This window comes from Dreissena polymorpha, chromosome 1, assembly GCF_020536995.1.
Source record: "Dreissena polymorpha isolate Duluth1 chromosome 1, UMN_Dpol_1.0, whole genome shotgun sequence".
Classification (NCBI taxonomy): domain Eukaryota; kingdom Metazoa; phylum Mollusca; class Bivalvia; order Myida; family Dreissenidae; genus Dreissena; species Dreissena polymorpha.
The window spans coordinates 154345774-154368219 of NC_068355.1; the positions used below are offsets into that span (position 1 = coordinate 154345774).

Genomic DNA, 22446 nt, shown 5'->3' on the forward strand with positions numbered 1-22446 from the left:
TAGGACAGTGTGATCAGGAGATGCCATGTCTGCTAGTTAGGACAGTGTGATCAGGAGATGTCATGCCAGCTAGTTAGGACAGTGTGATCAGGAGATGCCATGTCTGCTAGTTAGGACAGTGTGATCAGGAGATACCATGTCTGCTTGTTAGGACAGTGTGATCAGGAGATACCATGTCTGCTAGTTAGGACAGTGTGATCAGGTGATACCATGTCTGCTAGTTAGGAGAGTGTGATCAGGAGATGCCATGTCTGCTAGTTAGGACAGTGTGATCAGGAGATGCCATGCCTGCTAGTTAGGACAGTGTGATCAGGAAATACCATGTCTGCTAGTTAGGACAGTGTGATCAGGAGATGCCATGTCTGCTAGTTAGGACAGTGTGATCAGGAGATGTCATGCCTGCTAGTTAGGACAGTGTGATCAGGAGATGCCATGCCTGCTAGTTAGGACAGTGTGATCAGGAGATGCCATGCCTGCTAGCTAGGACAGTGTGATCAGGAGATGCCATGTCTGCTAATGAGACCACGAAACCTTGCATTACTTTATACACACAGGCTATCTCCTGACCGGACTGTGTAAATGTGCAGTCTAGTCTTAAGTTACACAGGCCGCACATGGCATAAGACCTATTTTCGCATAATGTGACTCAAAGGTTAGTGAATTAATTTGTGTAAATTCACAAGGTGATTTCACACATAGAAACACAACCATGCACAAACATAGTTCTAGACAAATGATCAAACTATAGCATATGTTTATTTTACTTTTATAAAGATGATATGCCAATTACAGGGACATGTCAATAGAATGTGAGTGTCTTAGCCATTTATTGATAACATTAGTAAACAGGATGGTCAAGAGAATAATAATACAACGTATAAATACAAATAGGATACAATTAAGTAGCATACTATGTAAACGTTTTAAGATGCAGGACAGCACAATTTTATGTATTAATTGAAATAGTGTATGTCGAAAAGTGGGTCACAAATGCCACATTAAGGTCAATATATATACACATGGATACATAACTGATTAATGATTTATAAAGTAACAAGCTAAATATCCAAAATAAAAGTTAAAATAAAGGCCAAATATCTATAAGCATGGTCTACAATTATATACAAAACGCAATGAACTCAGCCAACTAATTGAATCTAAGGACCTATGATTGATTGGCATGAAAATTAAGTGATTTTTCTTATTAAAAAGGTTCCTGCGAAAATGAGCCTTTTCAATATTCCATACATGGTTTATTAACTTCAATTTTGATATGCACCAATTCAAACCTAGATTTAATAAATGACTCAAACTTTTTTTTTTAATTTTGAAACCATCTTCACAGCTTTAATTGCTTAAAGGCCAAGAAAAGAAGCATTATAAGGAAAACATACAATACAACAATATTAAGTGAATAGCAAGATATTTCCCTGAGTCAGCTGCTTAGTTTGAGTTTAAACATATTTTTTATATTTTAATTGCATTTTTGAAACCTTTATGCTTCTTGGATTAATCACAAGTCTGTGTCCTGGGCAAAACCAGTACTTGTTAGTGTATTTTAGCCATTTATTTAAATGAAATAAGATTATTTTTTTATTTTATATGTTTTATACGAACTTGTTAACTATATTATAAAACCACCAACACTATATTGTTACCCAAAGAACCACAGATACAGTACAGAAAATATGTCAATGCACTTCTAACACCCGATGCATTAATACTGTTTAACCCTAACTATATCATCAGGATGACTGCATGTGACGTAAACCAGTACAGAACATTCAATAAAATGTATTAAAAGTAACAACACTTTATTTCAATTAATTCTAAAGAAAGCAGTACAATAGTATATCTATATATGAAAAGAACTGTAAAAGATGGAAGCAACATGTCAAAATAATGGCATTATATTATTATTATTATTATTATATTGATATAATTATTATATAATTATATAGTTATAATGAATTTATTTTTGTGGTAATCCCTTTTCAAATTTACGTAGTAGTCTGATAATAAGAACATCAAGATTAATAATAAAAACATTGATCTGAGGAAACTCTTTTATTCAGTGAGTGCTCTGTTAACATGAAAATAAATACATATGAAATAAAGAATACCCATCACAATTGTAACTAGAAATGGCGCGGCAGAGGCCGACACGTATCCCCACGCCGCATGTTTGACCCAGGGGCGCCCCAGGGTTGGTAAAGGGGCCAGGCATAGTTGAGATTGACCGTATTGTCATAAGAGAAGTTCTGTATCAATTAGAAGTGAATCGGTGTAGAAATGAAGAAATTAGAGTAAAAGACAATTTTGGGTGGGTGTGGCCTATTATGGGCTGGGCGCCCAAGGGTTGGTAATGGGGCCATACATAGTTGAGATTGACCGTATTGTCATTAAAGAGGTTCAGTATCAATTTGAAGTGAATTGGTGTAGAAATGAAGAAATTATAGTAAAAGGCAATTTTGGGTGGGCGTGGCCTATGTTGGTGGGGCGCCCCTTGGGTTGGTTATGGGGCCATGCATAGTTGAGATTAACTGTATTGTCATAAGAGAGGTTCAGTATCAATTTGAAGTGAATCGGTGTAGAAATGAAGACATTGTAGTAAAAGGCAATTTTGGGTGGGCGTGGCCTATGTGGGTGTGACCTATGTGGGCATGGCGCCCCAGGGTTGGTAATGGGGCCATGCATAGCTGAGATTGACCGTATTGTCATAAGAGAGGTTCAGTATCAATTTGAAGTGAATCAGTGTAGAAATGAAGAAATTATTGTAAAAGGCAATTTTGGGTGGGCGTGGCCTATGTGGGCGTGGCCTATGTGGGCGGGGTGCCCTAGGGTTGGTTATGGGGCCATGCATAGCTGAGATTGACCGTATTGTCATAAGAGAGGTTAAGTATCAATTTGAAGTGAATCCGTGTAGAAATGAAGAAATTTTAGTAAAAGGCAATTTTGGGTGGGCGTGGCTGGGGCGCCCCAGGGTTGGTAATGGAGCCATGCATAGTTGAGATTGACCGTATTGTCATAAGAGAGGCTCAGTATCAATTTGAAGTAAATCGGTGCAGAAATGAAGACGTTCATGTAAAATAACATAAAAAAATCAGTGAAAATCTCTGACCCAGCCCCAACCCCCATAACTTTTGACCCAGGGGTCAGATCAAAATTCTGTCACTGTCACCGTCACACATATGCTCATAGCTACCATGCATGTAAGTTTCAAGGTTCTAGTGCTAATAGTGTAGGAGAAGCAGGTGGCCAGGACGGACAGACAGACGCACATCACCACAATATCCCCACTTTTTCTTCGAAAAACGTGGGGATAACTAATCTGATAATATGTTATTTTTCCATTTATATATTTCAATTGTGCTTCATTAATTACATCCATAATTCTGGAAAACACATATCTATTGGACAATTTCAGAAATAGATATTTAATTTTTGTCACACTTGCAATATAATCATAACATAGACCACTACATTACTGGATCATAACTTTGATCTCCTTTAACAAATAATTAATGGCCCCTTGAACATAACTTAGATTCCTATCTCCCTTAACCATAACTTATACCTTTATCTCCCATGAACATAGCTTAGACCCCTATATCCCTTGACCATAAACAATTGGCCTCTTGACCATAACTTAGTACTCTATATCCCTTTACCATAAACAATTGCCCCTTGACCATAACTAAGTGCCTGTATCCCTTGACCATAACTTAGACCCCTTTATCCCTTGACCACAACTTTGAGTCATGTATCATTTGACCACAACTTTGAGTCATGTATCATTTGACCACAACTTTGAGTCATGTATCATTTGACCATAACTTAGACCCTGTATTCCTCCACCAATACTTAGATCCCTATATCCCTTGACCATAACTTAAATCTGTTGACCATAAAATAGACTCCTATATAAATTGACAAAAAATTAGACCCTTTATTCCTTGAAAATAACTTTGACAAACATGTTCCTTCAACATAACTTAAAACTCCTATAACCTTTGACCATAACTTAGAACCTTTATTCAGTGACTATAATTTAGATCCATTGACTATAACATAGACCCCTATATCAATTGACCATAACTTACGACTATGAACCTTTTTTATGACTTAGACCCCTATTTCGATGGACCATAACTCAGACTCTTATGTCAATTGACCATAACTAAAAGACTTTGTCCAATGACCCTATCTAAACATGCCTATGTCCTTGACATAAAACTACGAAACTTCTCTGTACTTCGATCATAACTTGAAATCCTATGTACAATGACCATTACGTAAATCACTACATTCCTTTACAATATTGAATAACATGCTTTGTCTCTTGTCTAAATAGTTGAATACCAGTAATCAGAGATACAAATAATATATCAATACTTGTAAGGAGTACTAACCATAGATTACATTAGGTTGGTTATTACGAATTAGCAAATACACACCTTGATACTGTAGTTTTAGAGAACCATGGTAGGGTTATTTTATATAAGGAACTTACACAAACACCACTAGTGTGCACTAATGAATGTAAAATTGAGCTGCATTTGGTGGGAAAACTGGGCTTAATGCAAGTGCATAAAGTGTTGTCCCAGATTGGCTTGTGGGAACTGCACAAACACTAGGCTTAATGAATGTGCATAAAATGTTGCAGTTGTAGTAGTTGGCTGTTTACATAAAGTGTAAAGTGTTATCCAATATTAGCCAGTGCAGTCCACCACTTTCTGCCTTATCTAGATACTCATTTATAAGTGATATGCCTGTGTGGACTGCACAGACTAATCTGGGATGACACTTTTAAATTATTCAGGTGCTTTGCGCCCAGTTTTCCAAAAATGCAGTTCAATAAAACTCCTTGCAAGAGCCATCTACCATTCCATGACAGCACCATGGCAGGGTAATTTAGAAAGGAACTTACACATACACCACTAGTGTACACTAATGAAGGTAAACTTCAACTCCTTGCCAGAAGAACCACCTACCAATCGTACTGATTTAGGTCACTGGATGGGACATTTACGTAACCCTTAAAGACGGTCCCCGGGTTGCAGGGGGATGGGGACTGAGACTTAGATGTGGGCTCCCACGGAATGTAAGACTCGCGCTGACTCGATGTAAGTTTCTGAAAGAAACAACTTGTTTGAAGCAGGTCCCTCCCACAAATACATGAAACAGGGGCATTTTTCTCACAGGTGTGAAGTTGTTTCACCAGGGATACTCATGCCACTGCCTTTTCATAATTTCATCACCAACATTACGGTCCCAGCACGAAAAGGGCGCTATGTAAGGATTAAAATGAGACGTGATCTGGAAAAACTGGGCTTAATGCATGTTTGTAAAGGGTCATCCCAGATTAGCCTGTACAGCTTGCAAAGGCTTATCAGGGACAACCCCTTCTGCATTGATTGGATTTTTGTCACAAAAAACTTCTTTTAAACAAAGAGTTCCATAAAAGCCTATGTGTTAAGCCCTGTTTTTGTAGATCTGCTCATATAATAAATATGTTAACAAATTATTGAAATTTGAATCTGACTTAAAAGCAAAGAGCAGCAAGCCAATATGAAAACCAGTTAGTGAGCAAGAAGATCTGTATGAATATCCCTGGTGAAAACAACTGGTACCTCAAGAGACTGGGGTTCTATAAAAAGATGGGGGAGGGAGGCAGGGCCTGTCAGTCTAAGGAGGCCGGGCCTATCAGGCACCTACCAGTCGTATCGACTGAGATCATTGGGCGATACGGTCCTCTCTTGGATGGGACTAGCTGCAAGCGGTGGTGGGGTGCGCGGGCTGGAACTGATTGGTGATCGCTGATTGTTAAGCTTCCAGTCAAGATAGGATGGTTGGCGTTTCGGAGGCTAGTGGGAGAAAAATGAGTCAGTTAGAAGTGAGCGTTAGATGCAGCCTTTGAGTTCCTTTGCTTGCATATGATGATTCCAGACAGTAGATCTATCCCATATAAATTGCTGGGGCCAATGTTAAATTGGCGTTTTCGAGGCTAGCTGGAGAAAAAATGATTAGTAAGTGGTGATCGTTTAAGCAGCCTGCTTGTTTGTCTGTTAGAAATCCTTTCTGGTTTAGATGATTGCAGACGGTTGATTTATGCTGAATCAGTTCCCCAGTTGATTGTTACAATACCCTAAGGTACTCTGAGACTAGCAGGAGAAAAACAGTGGATTAGTCATTGTGGACGATCCGTCTTGCTGGCTAGTTTCCTGTTCCTCATCTCGTATGCTTATGAAGGTTAAATTATTTATCTGTTACTAGGTCATCAATTAAAGTTTCTTGCTTGTTCATCTGTAAGAGCCAAAGGGGAAGGCCTGATAAAACTCCTTTTGAATTTGTGACACATGAGCTTTCACTCAACCACTGTTAACATAGCTAGGCTTCAGTAACTTTAAGTTATCCTGATGTTTTGATCTATTTCAATCTGTAATACTGTTTTTAGGAAAGAGGAGCCACAATACATCATGAACCAACAATTCACTGACTCATTTCTGTGAATGTGCACTGTTAGATTCAAATATAATAATAAAACATAATATTTGCTAAATGTATTGAATAAAGTTTGTCATAAATATTATTTGGCTAATATAGGAAAAACAAAATAAATTGCCAAAAAATAATATCTGAAAAGTGTATCCCTTATAGGAATGACATGCATTTTCAATACACAAAGAACATGCAGGGTTGTGGGAATCAAGATGCAGCATAAATATCTGGGCATTCCTAAACATTAAACGAAACTGAAACACCAACCATTTAACACATAACGCATATGTTTAGTTCAATGTTATCTTTCAGCTAACAACCTGTATTGAATGAATACAGAAACTTAATTGCTACATTTTTTAGTATAAAAGATAAAAAAATGTATCCCTATATTAAACAAAAATCTGATTACGTCAAAGCAGTATGAAAATGCTGGAATGTTAAATTGAACAATACATTAAGCAATAAAAACTGCCCTTGCATATGTTTTTGATAATGGCAGCAAGAACTAGTACACTGAGAGGCAACATTGAACTAACAAGAATGTCTGTACAACAGATCATGCTGTGACAGCAACATAGGACCAGGTAACAGATCAAAGTCCCCTTTCACATGGGTACTCCACAGATATCATACACTCTGACTCAACATATACCATACAATTGACCTACCAGGGGTAACCAGTCATCATACACTCTGACTCAACATATACCATACACTCTGACCTACCAGGCTTAACCAGTCATCATACACTCTGACTCAACATATACCATACACTCTGACCTACCAGGGGTAACCAGTCATCATACACTCTGACTCAACATATACCATACACTCTGACCTACCAGGGGTAACCAGTCATCATACACTCTGACTCAACATATACCATACACTCTGACCTAGCAGGGGTAACCAGTCATCATACACTCTGACTCTACATATACCATACACTTTGACCTACCAGGGGTAACCAGTCATCATACACTCTGACTCAACATAAACCATAAACTCTGACCTACCAGGGGTAACCAGTCATCATACACTCTGACTCTACATATACCATACACTTTGACCTATTAGGGGTAACCAGTCATCATACACTCTGACTCTACATATACCATACACTCTGACCTACCAGGGGTAACCAGTCATCATACACTCTGACCTACACTTCGTCTAGCACGATTTCAGCCATCCACCACTCATCACCGTGATTCAGCCCAGAGTGGACAATTACTATCTCACCGCGATACACCGTTGAACACGATATTTTCACTGGGTGAATTGCAGTGTCAGTCTCGGCGTTATCAGGAAATTGATCTCACAGTGGACCACCGCAATCGCGGTGTACCACCATGGTCTAGGTGGTTCGCGGTGAAATACATGTGCAACAACAACATTATACAAATGTACAGTCTGGAATATCGAAATGTACATGTTCATTCACATTGCAGAAAAATGTTTAAACTTTGCATGTACAGGTATTACATGCATTTCATAATAAAATCACCGAATGTTCAACACTTTTCTCTCGTGTTTGCCCTCTTTACAGAATAATTAATGTCTTACATCAAGAGTGAGTATAATAGTTTGCGTTTCATGCTTTAGGTTTTGTTTCAATTGTTTCTGCATGAAGTTTCCCCTGTTGTTCTTAATTAAAGATTTGTTTTTTGTTAACCTTTCAAAAACCCTTGCTCGTTTGTGTACATATATAGCTCGCCAATAATTACATACAAACATGTTACATGTACATGTAATTTGATATCAGACTATTTTTGTGATTTCCTGTTTCTGTTGTTACATGTATTGGATCGAATAAATGTACATGTACAAATTCGAGACATCCGCAGTAAGTATTAAATTCAGCGATATTTTAATATCATAGTCATGCGAAAAGATCAGTTGTCATGTTGGTGAGTGCCTATTTGTCTACCTGTTCTTTGTTCAATACCAAGTTCAATTTGAAACATACACTGTATGTAAAATAACGTAAAAAAAGAAATCGTAATATTATGGTTAATATTGATTTACTTATTGTGTTACAATAATGTTGTGCAGTGAGCAAATACAATGTATATCAAATTTATAAAGTATCGATAAGAAGTGTTGTTAAGAAATCGTGGTGAATTTAATGAGTCATAATTTCACATTTAGCTTTTTTAAAACTGTTTTACTCTTTTATTTCAGATACGACCAAGAATATGGTTTTTGGAAAATAATGAACATAGTAACAACGCTAATAAGTTTTTTATTATCAATATTATAAACATGCATGTATATGTATGTATATTTATTGTACATGTGCCGTATTACAATACGAATAAAATGCTTTTTTTCTTAAAAAATAATGATGGAGAATGTGATGTCTACATCCATTTACTATATCGAATAAAATGGAGAATTTAATGTCTAAATGAATTTACTTTATCAAATAAAATGGAGAATTTGTTGTTTACATCCATTTACACATAATAGAACAGATGGTATTTAAACGCATTCTTCTCACTTCTGTCAGAAATTTTAACAAAAACAAACAATTCTTTAAATAAACAACAAGTAATTCTTCACGCAGAAACTGTAGAAACAAAACATAAAGTGCATCACGCTGGATGTACGACATGTCAAACGATTCTGGAACGAGGGTAAACAATAGAAAATAATGACGATTATTAACAATCAAGTTACAATGTATACAAATGTACATACAAATGTAACAAAACATTCTAGAACTTTGCAAAAATTATACGGTCTGCAATATCGAAATATACATGTTCATTCACGTTAACCTGTATTTCACCGCGAACCACCGAGGCCGCGGTGGTCCACCGCGATCGTGGTGGTCCACCGTGAGATCGATTTCCCGCTAAGGCCTGCATTGTTCAGCCACTGTCGACGCGATCTATCATGATGGAAATACCTTCAGATCGCGGTGATTTTCCACGCTCACGAAAACTTGTCCACGGTGGGAGTGTGGTGGATGGCAGAAATCGCGCTAGACGTAGTGTATAAGGGGTAACCAGTTATCATATTTTAAACACTCTGACCTATCAGGGGTGAACACTGAATAGTCAACATATATCATACACTCTGACCTATCAGTGGTTACCAGTCAACATATATCATACACTCTGAACTACCAGAGGTAACCATTCAACCTATATAATACACTCTGACCTATCAGGGGTAACCATGCAGTTAACATATATCATACACTCTGACCTATCAGGGGTGAATAGTCAACATACATCATACACTTTGACCCATCAGGGGTAACCAATCAACATATTTCATACACTCTTGACCTACCAGGAGTAACCAATTAACATATATCATACACTCTGACCTACCAGGGGTATACAGTCAACAGATTTCATACACTATGACCAATCAGGGGTAACCAGTCAACATATTTCATACACTCTGACCTACCATGAGTATACAGTCAACAGATACCATACATGCTGACCTACCAGGGGTACCCAGTCAACATATATCATACACTCTGACCTACCAGGGGTACCCAGTGAGGTCAACATTGGACTGAGGACTTGGTTTGCCACCTATTTTCACGCGACCAGGGGCAGCTATCTGAGCCTCCTCGTAGGGTGGTCTGGCTGGCCTCTTCTGTCCAAGTTATCAAATATAGTATGAACGGTGTCTTGTAAAAATGGGTCTTATTCCATATGTGACAAACCAATCTCTAGGCCAGCCCAGGCAGTCTGGTCAGGAGCTACCCCGTCGGCTTATGAAACCACAAATCCTTGCGTGGCATCATAATGGACAGCGCAGCTCCTGACAAGGCTGCATGCAAAGATCAGGAGCTATGCTGGCAAAATATGGCTTAAGATCCGTTTTAACATGACACTGCAGGTCGTATGTAATATTTTAGTTTTTAAAACGGGCAAAATATGAAGCCTGAACTACAAAAGCTGGCATTGACACACACATTATATGTAATACATAGAAACTGATGAACATGGTTTAAAAATAAGTTGATTCATACTTCTTGTCACATCCTACAAAACATTGTAAATGGCTTCAATTTGATGTAAACTGCAATTTCACCTAGAAAAGCTGAAGAAACAGATTGAACATAATTGCTGTCAAATCATTTATACTCGTCTGCATGATTTTAAAAAAATGTTTCTTTTAACATTTTTCACTTACAATGATTATGCAATGATAAATCACTCAGCCAATAAAACTAGAACTGTCAAAGGCGCATGTGAAATAACCCCCGCATGCTATGTTATCTCAGGGGATCAGCAATTCAGCTTTAAGACCTGGTTTCCCAAGATTTAATGCTTCCTATGTATAAAGTATAATAAAGTCAAGATACAACTGTTCAGTATGAACATTCAGCTGGGCAATAACTGTGTAATTATGAACTCAGGAGATATGGTTCTAATGCTCTGCATTTCCCCTCATGAAATCTATATAAAACCTTCATATGAAGTTTGAAGATAATATCTCTATAAATTGTCAACATATTCTCTAAACAAAAATTAAGTATAAAAACTAACAAAGGGTAATATCTCTAACAATATGGAAGCAACAGTTATGGCTCTTGTGAACTTTCACAAACTCTTAATGAGATAGAAACAATATTTTGTTTCAAGTTGATACCTGTTTTATATGTTTGAAATATGCTCCTGAATTGAAGTAAAAAATGAGCAAAGGGCAATAACTGTTTAAATATTGGATTAAGAGTATAGGTTCTTAAGCACTACACTTAACCCAAATTAGATGTACTTATTAAGTTTCAAGTTGTAAATGAATTATTTATTGAATATAAAAATAGAACAAAGGGCATTTAGTTATAAAATAATTACATAAAAAAGGGGCATAATTTTTTCAGCAACTTCATGTGATGAGGATCGCGCAATGTCTGCACGTTTGATCGTTGCATGCTGAAAATTGAAGGAGAATGTCTCGAGACAAGTTTTGATCTACTGCAGACAGTGGGATGGACAGACAGACGCCCATGGCTTTTCCAGTATATACCTTTACACATGTATTGGTGATAATTATGCTGACTAAATAATACACAGTGATGCATCATTATGTTCACAATTTCAAACACAAGAAAACATATGTTACTCAATTTTGTGCAATACAAAATCTTCCTCTTTATATTAACCCTTTCAGTGCGGGAACCGAATTTTAAAGGCCTTTGCAAACAGTTTGGATCCAGATGAGACGCCACAGAACGTGGCGTCTCATCTGAATCCAAACTGTTTGCTATTCTGATAGTATTCTTTGAAAAAAATGAAGAAAATGCTTATTTTACAAATTCAGCAGACGACATTTCAGCAGACAACAAATTTCCCAGCATGCAAAGGGTTAACATAAAAAATTAATAAAATAACACAACATGTATCTTCACACAATTTTACAACATGGTTGAAACATAGCAATTTATTAATTATAAATTTATTTTTTGATAAACTGTTTAAGATTGGTTAACACACAGTACAGCTTACTCACCCTGACTGGTTCCACTAATTGCTGCGGGAACCAACCCTTGGCGTTGCCCAATACCCCTTCCAGCCAGTCACCCTCTCGTCTGGTCACCCCGATCATGTCCCCTTCGCTGAAATGCAGAACAACACGCCCTGCCCCTGGCTTGGGGTTGCCAAAGTAGGACACAGTGGCACGCATCTTTTCCCCTTGCACGGAAGCTAAAGGAAAACAAGCAAATTTCAATGAAATGATATCCACCGCCAAATTAATTTTGTTTATGGATGGGAGCAGAACTAAAAGAAAAGGTGTTAGAAGGGTTGTGACTTTTCTTAATGATTTTTTCAAATCATTTGTAAACCATTTGTACCTGTGATGGGTTTGCAGAACACAATAAATGCACATTTTATCATTACCCAATCTTGCAACGCGAAACTCTGTACACAACTACTTATAAATTATTAATTGATACACAGAAATAAAGGGTTAATGAAACAGACTGACAAAGTCAAAATATTACCTATCCGCTAAAATTCCCACTGAAAGGTTTCTCTTTTTTTAAATAATTGCATCATTTAAGACACTTCCCTATTCAGGTCTATAAGTTTAAGCTATAAGTACATATAATAATGAAAACACTGTTATTTTCAAAGTTCAAGTATTCGTCAGCAAAACACAACACCAATTTCACAGTTAATGTCAAAGCAACGCAATTTTCTCAATCCAAATGGACACAGCCGTGTTCCGAAAATGGTGACAAAGCATGCGTAAGGCAATTCTCATCATGCATACCTTCTTGAGTTTGTGGCTTTTGCTTCCCTATGCATTCCTTGTGTACACACATGGTGTTTTCTGAAAACAGAACAGTGCATGGTTTTCATACACCTTTATACAAACCAACATCTTGCAAACATTAACCCATATATAAGGAGATCAACAAGCATAACATGCACTTGACTGATTTTAATAGTTTTTTCGGAGTTAATGTAAATGAAGTTTAATGATCCCATTTTAAAAATAATTTTGTCTATGCTAGAGTCCAGTACAGAAACAACATAATTATCTTCATCGTGACCGTAATTTTAGCAACCCTAATCAAATTTGTAAAACTACTTTTTTATGGCCTTTACTTCATTTTATTCTATGAACTCTAACAAGCATTAATCTTTAAAAAAAAAATATCTTTATAAAAAAGAAAGTTATGAAGATTTTACATTCAGTAAACCCGCAAATTTTGTGGAAAGTTTGCTCTATAAACTTTATATGCAATCTAATTGCAACAGCCAACCAGGAAATTGGATGAAATTAACAAATATATTCATACATGAAGGTGAATGTAAGGATAATGTTTGCATGTTATATCTGCAATGAGATCGGCATGACACTATACCTTATGTTATAAACAAAACAGAAAATTTTGAAATGAAGCATGTTTACTTTTACAACCTTACCCATCTAGTTGTATCTGTTAAATAATTCTTTATAAGATAACCGTTATGCATAGCAAGAAAAACTAGCCTTGCTCATAGAAAAACAGAGCTAAAGGCATGTGCCTAAAGGGTCATACCAGATAAGCCTGTGCAGTTTGCACAGGCTTATCAGGGACAACACTTTCTGCCTACTCTGTTTTTCGTAATATGGGATGACACTTCACGTATATGCAATAAGCCCAGTTTTCCTGGAACATGGCTCATTTATACACAAAACACCAACATATAATTAATTGCATCAATCAGTAATTCCTTACGAAAATGCTTTAAACGCCATTATCCCAGAATGCGGCTCAATATGTACGAACTTACGTGGGTTTTTGTAGCCTTGAAAGAAGACCCCCCTGAGGAGTTTTCCACAGATATCACAGGTTTTGGGCTCGGTGAAGGTGGTCATTATCCAGTCCTTGCCAGCAGCTGGCTGAGTATTGTCTCTGCAAACCATCAGCAAACATGAGAAACCATCAGCAAACATGAGAAACCATCAGCAAACATGAGAAACCATCAGAAAACATGAGAAACCATCAGCAAACATGAGAAACAGGCTGTCAAGTGACCTTTTTTCAAAAAGTAGGAAAAAATAGGAACTACTTTTGCAAGAAAAGTAGGAAAAAAGTAGGAAAAAGTAGGAACTTTTCCCTCAAAAGTAGGAATACATAATACTTATTTTTTAGACACAGGTCCAGGAAACATAGCTTGAAACAGAGCAGGAGTGCCATCACATGTTCTGTATGGATACCCACTGGAAGCTACCTTAAGGGCCCAGAAGATTTCAGCCTTTTGTACCTGTTCCTTGTGTGATGGATGTACTTGCATACAGATAGATTTATCCCCACAACCCTGAGAGCTGCTTGGCTTTTGGGCACTTCCAAACAAACGCTTTTGTGAATTATCATGCATGTATTTCATGTTTTCCTTGTGTTTTTATCCATCTGCATGACTTATAAGTTGATTAGCACCAGAATTACTACAAGATGGACTTCATTCAGACAGTACAATATCTTGCAAACTCATTGCCGGTATCTCTCTTGCACCATGATCCCAGTGTTTTTCCACTGTTGTCCAACTTCTCCATCCATGAAGGGTTAAACTTTGTTTTCCCACAAGAAATTTCAGCACTTACAGTGTATCTATGATAATTAAGTTTCAAGCAAAGCTACCCTGATAAAGAAGTATACATGTAATTAGATGCTGTTCATTTTGGTGTATCATCAAATAAGTGGTTAGAGGTCTTCTGTGTATCGATATAAAAATGGTAATTATATTGTGCATGTTATATCCTTAAGCAGAAGACCAAATTTATTTAGTGATACACCAACTTGTTGTACAAGATTAATACTAGTATATAAAGCAGTGTAAATACTCTGCTACAGCTACATTGTGAAACCTTTAAATTGACAATAGGGTGCAGTTATAATGACTTAAGTTACATTCAAAATGACTGGTCATTGCAGAGCAGATTATGCAACTGGAGATAGGACCTTATCACCTGACATCTTTTATTACAGCATTGATTGGGCAATGAAACAGTTGCACTACATTGTTTATTCCAGTTTCAAATAATGGCTATTACATTATTGATGACTTTGCGGGAGTGTAATAATGCCGTTTAATAATTTTAATACTTAGCTTTAACACCTTGAAGTTACCTCACTAGCTATGGCATCATTAGACAAGAATATTGTGTTTGTCCGAAACACAATGCCCACTATTGCGCAGCTTTGAAATAAAATTTCAATATATCATTTGGCAGGTTTAGAAATTATCTCCCTTTTAAAGCTTATTACTTCCCTTGGATTGTATTTTTTAACTTTTGACCTTGAAGGATGACCTTCACCTTTCACCACTCAAAATGTGCAGCTTCATGAGATACACATGCATGCCAAATATTAAGTTGCTATCTTCAATATTGCAAAAGTTATGGCCCATATTAAAGTTTTCGGACGGACACACACACGCAGACAGACAGACAGACAAACGGACTGACAGTACAACTGCAATATGCCACCCTACCGGGAGCATAAAAATGTATCAGGGCATTTAGGCTCTGTGCATTTATCTTTAATTACTAAACATGATGTACCTATGATATCAATAGAACATCATATCCGTTGTCATGTAATACAGAATTTATTACATTATATTTGTAAATGATGAAAACTCGGCAAAGCATCAGTTTTATCTTTTTTCCAATAACTTGTGTAATAAATTCCATATTACATAACCACTCATACAATACATGTATCTCTATATCTCTACATTCCAAACAGCAATATCATGTTAACATGCATAAGGTTTGGTCAAATTGTTGTCAATGGAAACAAAATAAAACTGGAATAAACAATGGGTTCCCTCAGCTCTTGCATCACTGGGAACTGTGTAAGGTAGTGAAGTCTGCAGTGTACAAATGCTAAGGAAGTAAACAAGGCACTATTGTTACTTCAAAAAAAAACTTGTCAATAATTTTAAAAGTTACATAAGAAATAAATATTTATGCTCCTGAAGAGGTGCTAGCAGACAGTCAGCATGGGTTGTCAGGTCTCATCTAGATGAATGCACATTAACAGGGATACAGTCATGCCATAGATTCATTCATCCTGCAAGTTTACTAAATAAACTCTTTAAAAAAAAATAATTCTCCATTGAAAATGAAAAAGTAGGAATAGTAGGAAGATTTGGTAAAAAAATAGGAAAAAGTAGGATCCTGATGAAAAAGTAGGAAATAGTAGGAAAAAGTAGGAAAAAGTATGACCGCTTGACAGCCTGGAGAAACCATCAGCAAACATAAGAAACCATAAAAAAACATTAACCATTAGCAAACGTTAGAAACCATCAACAAACATGTGAAACCATCAGCAAACATGAGGAACCATAAACAAACATGAGAAACCATCATCAAACATGAGAAACCATCAACAAACAGGAGAAACCATCAGCAAACATGAGAAACCATCAGCAAACAGGAGAAACCATCAGCAAACATGAGGAACCAGCAACAAACATGAGAAACCATCAGCAAACATGACCAACCGTCAACAAACATGAGAAACCATCAGCAAACATGAGAAACCATCAATAAACAGAATCATCTATTGCCTCATTTCTCTTGTTTTTGAAGTCGTTATATTATCAACACTAGTGTATTGTATAAATTGGTTGTTTAATACTAGCAATGCATAATTCTGTAAGTTTATAGTAGTAATGCAAGATGCACTGCATAAATTGGTAATTTTATACGAACAATGTGTAATTTATTTAATAATTCTGTAAAAGTATACTTACAATGCCAGGTTTATTGCATCAATCCACTTGTTTTTGAGGTCGTCTGTTTTGGCAAGGAAGGTGATGGCCATGGAGTCGTCCAGCTTCACCATTTGAAACGTGCAGTTCCACTGAAACACAATGTCATCATTTGAAACGTGCAGTTCCACTGAATCAAAATGTCACCATTTGAAAAATGCAGTTCCACCAAAACACAATGTCACCATTTGAAACATGCAGTTCCACTGAATCACAATGCCAGGTATTATAGAGGGCTAGAAGTATAGTGGTGGGGGACATAAAAATACTTATAAGTTTTCATATATACAGGCAAAAATGGTGCGTGTATTGTCAACATATTGTTCCAAATAAACAATTATATAATTATAGGTGTTAATAAAGTTCCTGGTTTTAGTACAGAACAGTTTAAAGAATATACTATGTTTGTAGACTTAAGTCTAAGAATGAATGGGTTGCTGAAAATGGGCCCTCGGCTTTTCATCTTTAAACAGTCAGGGTTGTTAAAGGATGTAAACTGCTTGGTATGTTTGATTATTTTAAACCATTTTAACCGTATATCAGTTCAACAGAGGTCAGTGAAACAACTCACACTTTTTCCACATCCTGGGAAGACTGGACTTAATGCATGATCTTTAATATACATACCAGATTTGTCTAAACAGTCCACACAGGCTAATCAGGGACACACTTTTCTGCTTTTATGGAATTGTTCCATTAAAGGCAATCTCTTTCAAAGGAAAAATAAATTTAGGAGGAACAATATATGTGTTTGTCAGAAACACAATGCCCCCTAATGTGCCCCTTTGATCATCTTTCTTTGACCTTTGACCTTGAAGGATGACCTTTCACCACTCAAAATCTGCAGATTCATGAGATACACATGCATGCCAACTATCAAGTTGCTATCATCAATATTGCAAAACATATGACCAAGGTTTTAGTTTTGGGACACATACAATGACAGATAGACACATACAATCACAGACAGACAGACAGGCCAAAAACAATTTACTCCTGATCATTAGATCCGGGGGCATAACAAGTAACCCCTGATCAGCTTGTGCAGTCTGCACATGCTGATTTTTACACACATGCATTAAGCTCCTTTTTCCCAGGAAAGGTTCTTTGTGATTTACAATTGTATACAAACAAATCATCGACTGAAAATGATCAAAAAGCATAACCCCATTGCAGCTTACCTTGTCAGCCTTGCGTTGTGCATCTCTGGCTGCTGCAGAGTTGTCTAACCTGTACTCTGCCAGCAGTATAGCCTCCTTGTAGCTGTACGAGTCCCCCTGGAACAACAGACAAGGGCACATAACCTCTCCTATCAAGAAGACAATTTGAGATTAACTGAGCCTAGTGAAATGGGTCTGAATGCATGTTAGTAAAGTGATGTCCCAAATTAGCCTGTGCATTTTGGACAGGCTCATTAGGGATGACACTTTTTGCCTTAACTGGATTTTTGCTAAGAAGAGACTCGTTTAAATGAAAAAAACCATAAAAGCCGAAAAAGTTGTCCCCGATTAATCTGGGATGACACTTTACACACATGCATCAAGCCTTGTTTTCCCAGAGCTCTGCTCATCTCTGTGACCATGACAACATGGTAAGATAATCTACACTATTTTAAGGGCAAGCAGAGTTACTCTCCATAATTCAAGATAGGAAGGACAGATTATCACTATAATCAAGTGGGTGTCTAATATTATGGTGTACAAATTAAGAAGAGGAGAGCAATAATCTTAACTATCATGAAGGCAATGAATAATAGTCTCCACATTTAAGAAATAAATGGGATATTTTCTAAACAAACAAGAAGACAATATGACAACTACTTAGAGATCAATAAGACACAGGCAGATAATCAATGCTCCCGCTGGGTTAAAGTTTTCTGTAGCCAATTTTTACCTAGTTATATCCAAGTTTTTACTATTTTGAATATCTGATGGGTGATTATGATGAAAATCTTGTAGCTGAACGAAAATTTATTGAGCCATATTTTTGTATTTGGAGACATTGGCTTATTTGGGGAATGGCAGAGCAAACCCAAATAATCTCCATGATCATGACATAAGATAGCCTCAACTATCATGAAGACAAAAGATAGTCTTAAGATAATATATTCTCTCTCAAGTCCTTCCATCAGTATTACATGTAGGTATAGCTTAAGCTATTAACAATATTAAATGTTGGACCTACAAATAAGCTTCATTGGCTTACAATTTATTTTTGCTTATCGTCAGCACATGTCCCTCTTTCAATGATAAATTTCAGCTTAAAATATTGGTCAACTACAATGGTTTGATCAATTTTTTATTTGAATTGTATCCTATTTCAGCCGCTATGAGCAAAGAGTGTGCTTCCTTGCACATGGGACTCTTCAAATCTTGATGTAGAAAAAGGATACAGAATAATTAGTATAACAAGAAAACCTAAGCACAGAGTTGCTCAACTGTATGTGTTTTCCTACACCTTGGACTCTTTATTATAGGTGTAGAAAAGGTATAGAACAATTCTTTTAACCAAAAACACCATGGAAGGGTTATGTAACTAGAACACTTACAAGTGGCATCATTTGAAGAAGGTATAATCTAATTTTGTTGTCCTATATGATTAATTTTATAAAAAATACATCTTGCCATATTTCATATAAGGGATTGTGAAGTCAGTCTGTTTAACTCGAGACTTTTCATGTAGTCGCAGACAATACTTGCCACCAGTATTTTTTACAAATACATATCACCATTACATAAATCAGTATTGAAAAATTCCAATTCTCACAATGCACACCTTTATTTTCTTTAACTACTAAGCCTTTTATCAGTCTGCATTTTTAAACTTGAAAACTGAACATGAGCTGTCAGAGGACAGCCCGCTCGACTATTTGAGTGCTTGACAGTATAAGGAAAGCCATCATGGGGAAATGGTTCATAATCAATAATTCATTAGACGATCTTTCAAAAATAAAAAAAGGACAACAATTTTTTTTATTTTTTTTTGGGGGGGGGGGGGGGGGTTAAGAGGGGGTATAATGTAGGGTGTGGTCATTTATTAGACGATCTTTCAAAAATAAAAAAAGGAAAAACAAATTTAATTTTTTTTTTGGGGGGGGGGGGGTAGGGGGGCGAGAGGGGGGTATAATGTTGGGTGGGATAATTTATAAGAGGATGTTTAAAAAAATAAAAAAAATTGGAGGGGGGAGGTGGGGGGGTGAGAGGGGGGTATAATGTGGGGTGTGGTAATTTATTAGATGATGTTTACAAAAAGAAATTTTTTTGGGGGGGGGGGGGGCTGGGGGGGAAGGGATTCTGGGTAGGGGCTTGCGGTATTGTTTGGGTCGAATCCATTGTGGTACACTGCAACTCCAATATATCACGGTCCGTTATATCGCGTTGTCCAATATATCGCGAATCGGCTATGGCTCCCAAAAATCTGACGAGCATAATCCTTAAATAAAATGTTTTTATCTGAGAATTTGATGCATTAAAATCCGTTTCAAGCAAGTATTTTTCCCTTTTTTTCACCAACTTTAATCCAACAGTCATAATCCAGTTTTGACCAGATTGTTTGCTTACATTGTACATCACATTAACACCTGTGTACTGCGATAAACAAAAGACCCATTTGTCAAACATGACAGGTCATTTCGGGTGTTACAATTCTCTATTGAATTTGCTTTGAACTGCCGAAACGCACCAGTGCACACATGAAGGTGTACACAATTATAACAGTAAATGTCACAAGTCAATACTGACCTATCTCAACAATCTATGTGCGTTAGATACAGTATACAATATAGATCAGTTAGTCACAATGCTATACTATTAAACCCCATGCTGTGCATGCTTTTCATGAGAAATGAATGACGTCATTTTGTACATGGGTCTAATTTGTGCATGCTTTCTTGAACAATAAAACTCAGCAATGTTTTTCGGATTACAAATTTAATTATGGAATAATGTTTTGTGTTATACCAATTAATGACATATGGATATAACACAAACCTGAATAAGGTTGGTAAATAGCGTGTTTTGAGATTGCATAATGATGCTAATGTATACATATACATGCATACATAAACTGACAATTTATATCGCGCGCCGGATATATCACGGTCGCGATCTTTGGACCCCTTCAACCGCGATATATTGGAGTTGCAGTGTATTCAGGTAAGTGTTGTTTTGTCAAAGTAATAATAAAATGTGATCATAAATAAAGAAGTTATGTCAATTTAAGCAAAATGTTCAATTATCTAAGTGTAAAAGGGGTCATAATTATGTCAAAATGCTTGATACAGTGGTCTGCTCTTGTTTATAGGTTGAGATCATGTTTGTAAACAAGTATGCAAACTATAAAAGAAATAGGTCAAAGGATATAGGAAATATTTGGGGTAGTACGCAAAGTTTAACATAGATTTATCAATAATATGCATATTCTAAGCATAAAAGGGGCAATAATTATGTCAAAATGCTTGATACAGTTGTATGCTCTTGTTTATAGGTTGGGATCATGATGGTAAACAAGTATGCAAAATATGAAAGCAATATGTCAAGGGACATTGAAAATATTTGGGGTAGTACGCAAACTTTAACATTTGCTGCATATTCTAAGTGGAAAAGGGGCCATAATTATGACAAAATGCTTGATAGAGTTTTCTGCTCTTGTTTATAGGTTGGGGTCATGTTGGTAAACAAGTATGCAAAATATGAAAGCAATATGTCAAGGGACAATGAAAATAATAGGGGTAGTACGAAAACTTTAACATTTGCACGCTTATGCTAACGGAACGGAAACGCCGACGCCAGGTTGAGTAGGATAGCTCCACTATATATATTTCATATATAATAGTTGAGCTAAAAAATGCACAACACAATACATGTATATTTCTTCAAAGGTTTTTGTTCCATTAAATGTTTTCAAAGCATGCCTTTACATTCATACAATACATGCAAATACACATGTATTTAACACAAAAGCTTTATAATGAATTGAAACTTAAAATGGTGTAATTCCCTTGATCATCACGCCAATATGCATTTGCATGCTGAAGAATATTTCTTTTATTTATTGGAAGATTTACCACCAAACTCATTGAGTCTGGCCCCAACATTTCTTAAGTGTATTTACTGATATTAGCATATATTATCTTGCTTAAAATTTGCATTGAACCAAGAAAGCAATGATAATTGAAAAATAAAAACTCCAGAAATATTATCAGGTACCAGAAGTCTTTCATACAAGTCCAGTGGCCACGCCTTAAACATGCTAACCCTAGATGTCATTATAAAAGCAACATGCTTAAATATGTTGCCAAAATGGTGAGCAAAAGCCGTGGCAGTAATGGTTTTGTGGCAAAGTTAACGTGCATATTAACATCATTGAGACCCCAATCTGTGAAAATGGGGCCTTGTGCAAGGGCATAAAGTGTCTTCCCAGATTAGCCTGTGTGGTCCACACAGGCTAATCAGGGACAACCCTTTCCGTCCAAACTGGATTTTTGATAAGAAGACACTCATAAAAGCGGAAAGTGTTGTTCCTGATAAGCCTGTGTGGACTGCACAGGCTAATCTGGGATGACACTTTATGCACACGCAATAACCCCCCTTTTCACAGAGTACAGCTCATATATTTGTGCTCTATAACTTGCAATGAAAGTGTGCTAAAATATTATATGTGTAATTTTTTACTTCATCGTGCTCTGCATACAAGG

At 36.6% G+C, this 22446-nt stretch overlaps 1 protein-coding gene across 4 annotated transcripts in view; it reads right to left on the reverse strand.

The window, feature by feature from the left end:
* The window catches only part of LOC127856853 (guanine nucleotide exchange factor VAV2-like), a 71950-nt gene that overhangs the window by 25395 nt on the left and 24109 nt on the right, over window positions 1-22446 (reverse strand). For 2 of the 4 annotated variants that reach the window (XM_052393025.1, XM_052393008.1), the window contains 6 exons: window positions 17933-18028; window positions 16734-16843; window positions 13764-13885; window positions 12754-12813; window positions 11989-12182; window positions 5719-5867 (listed from right to left, as the gene is read on the reverse strand). In XM_052393025.1, the coding sequence (XP_052248985.1) occupies window positions 5719-5867; window positions 11989-12182; window positions 12754-12813; window positions 13764-13885; window positions 16734-16843; window positions 17933-18028 (731 nt within the window). Of the gene's footprint in view, window positions 1-4994; window positions 5135-5718; window positions 5868-10012; window positions 10126-11988; window positions 12183-12753; window positions 12814-13763; window positions 13886-16733; window positions 16844-17932; window positions 18029-22446 lie in introns of all 4 variants that reach the window. The other 2 variants (XM_052393017.1, XM_052393035.1) reach the window with 2 other exon arrangements.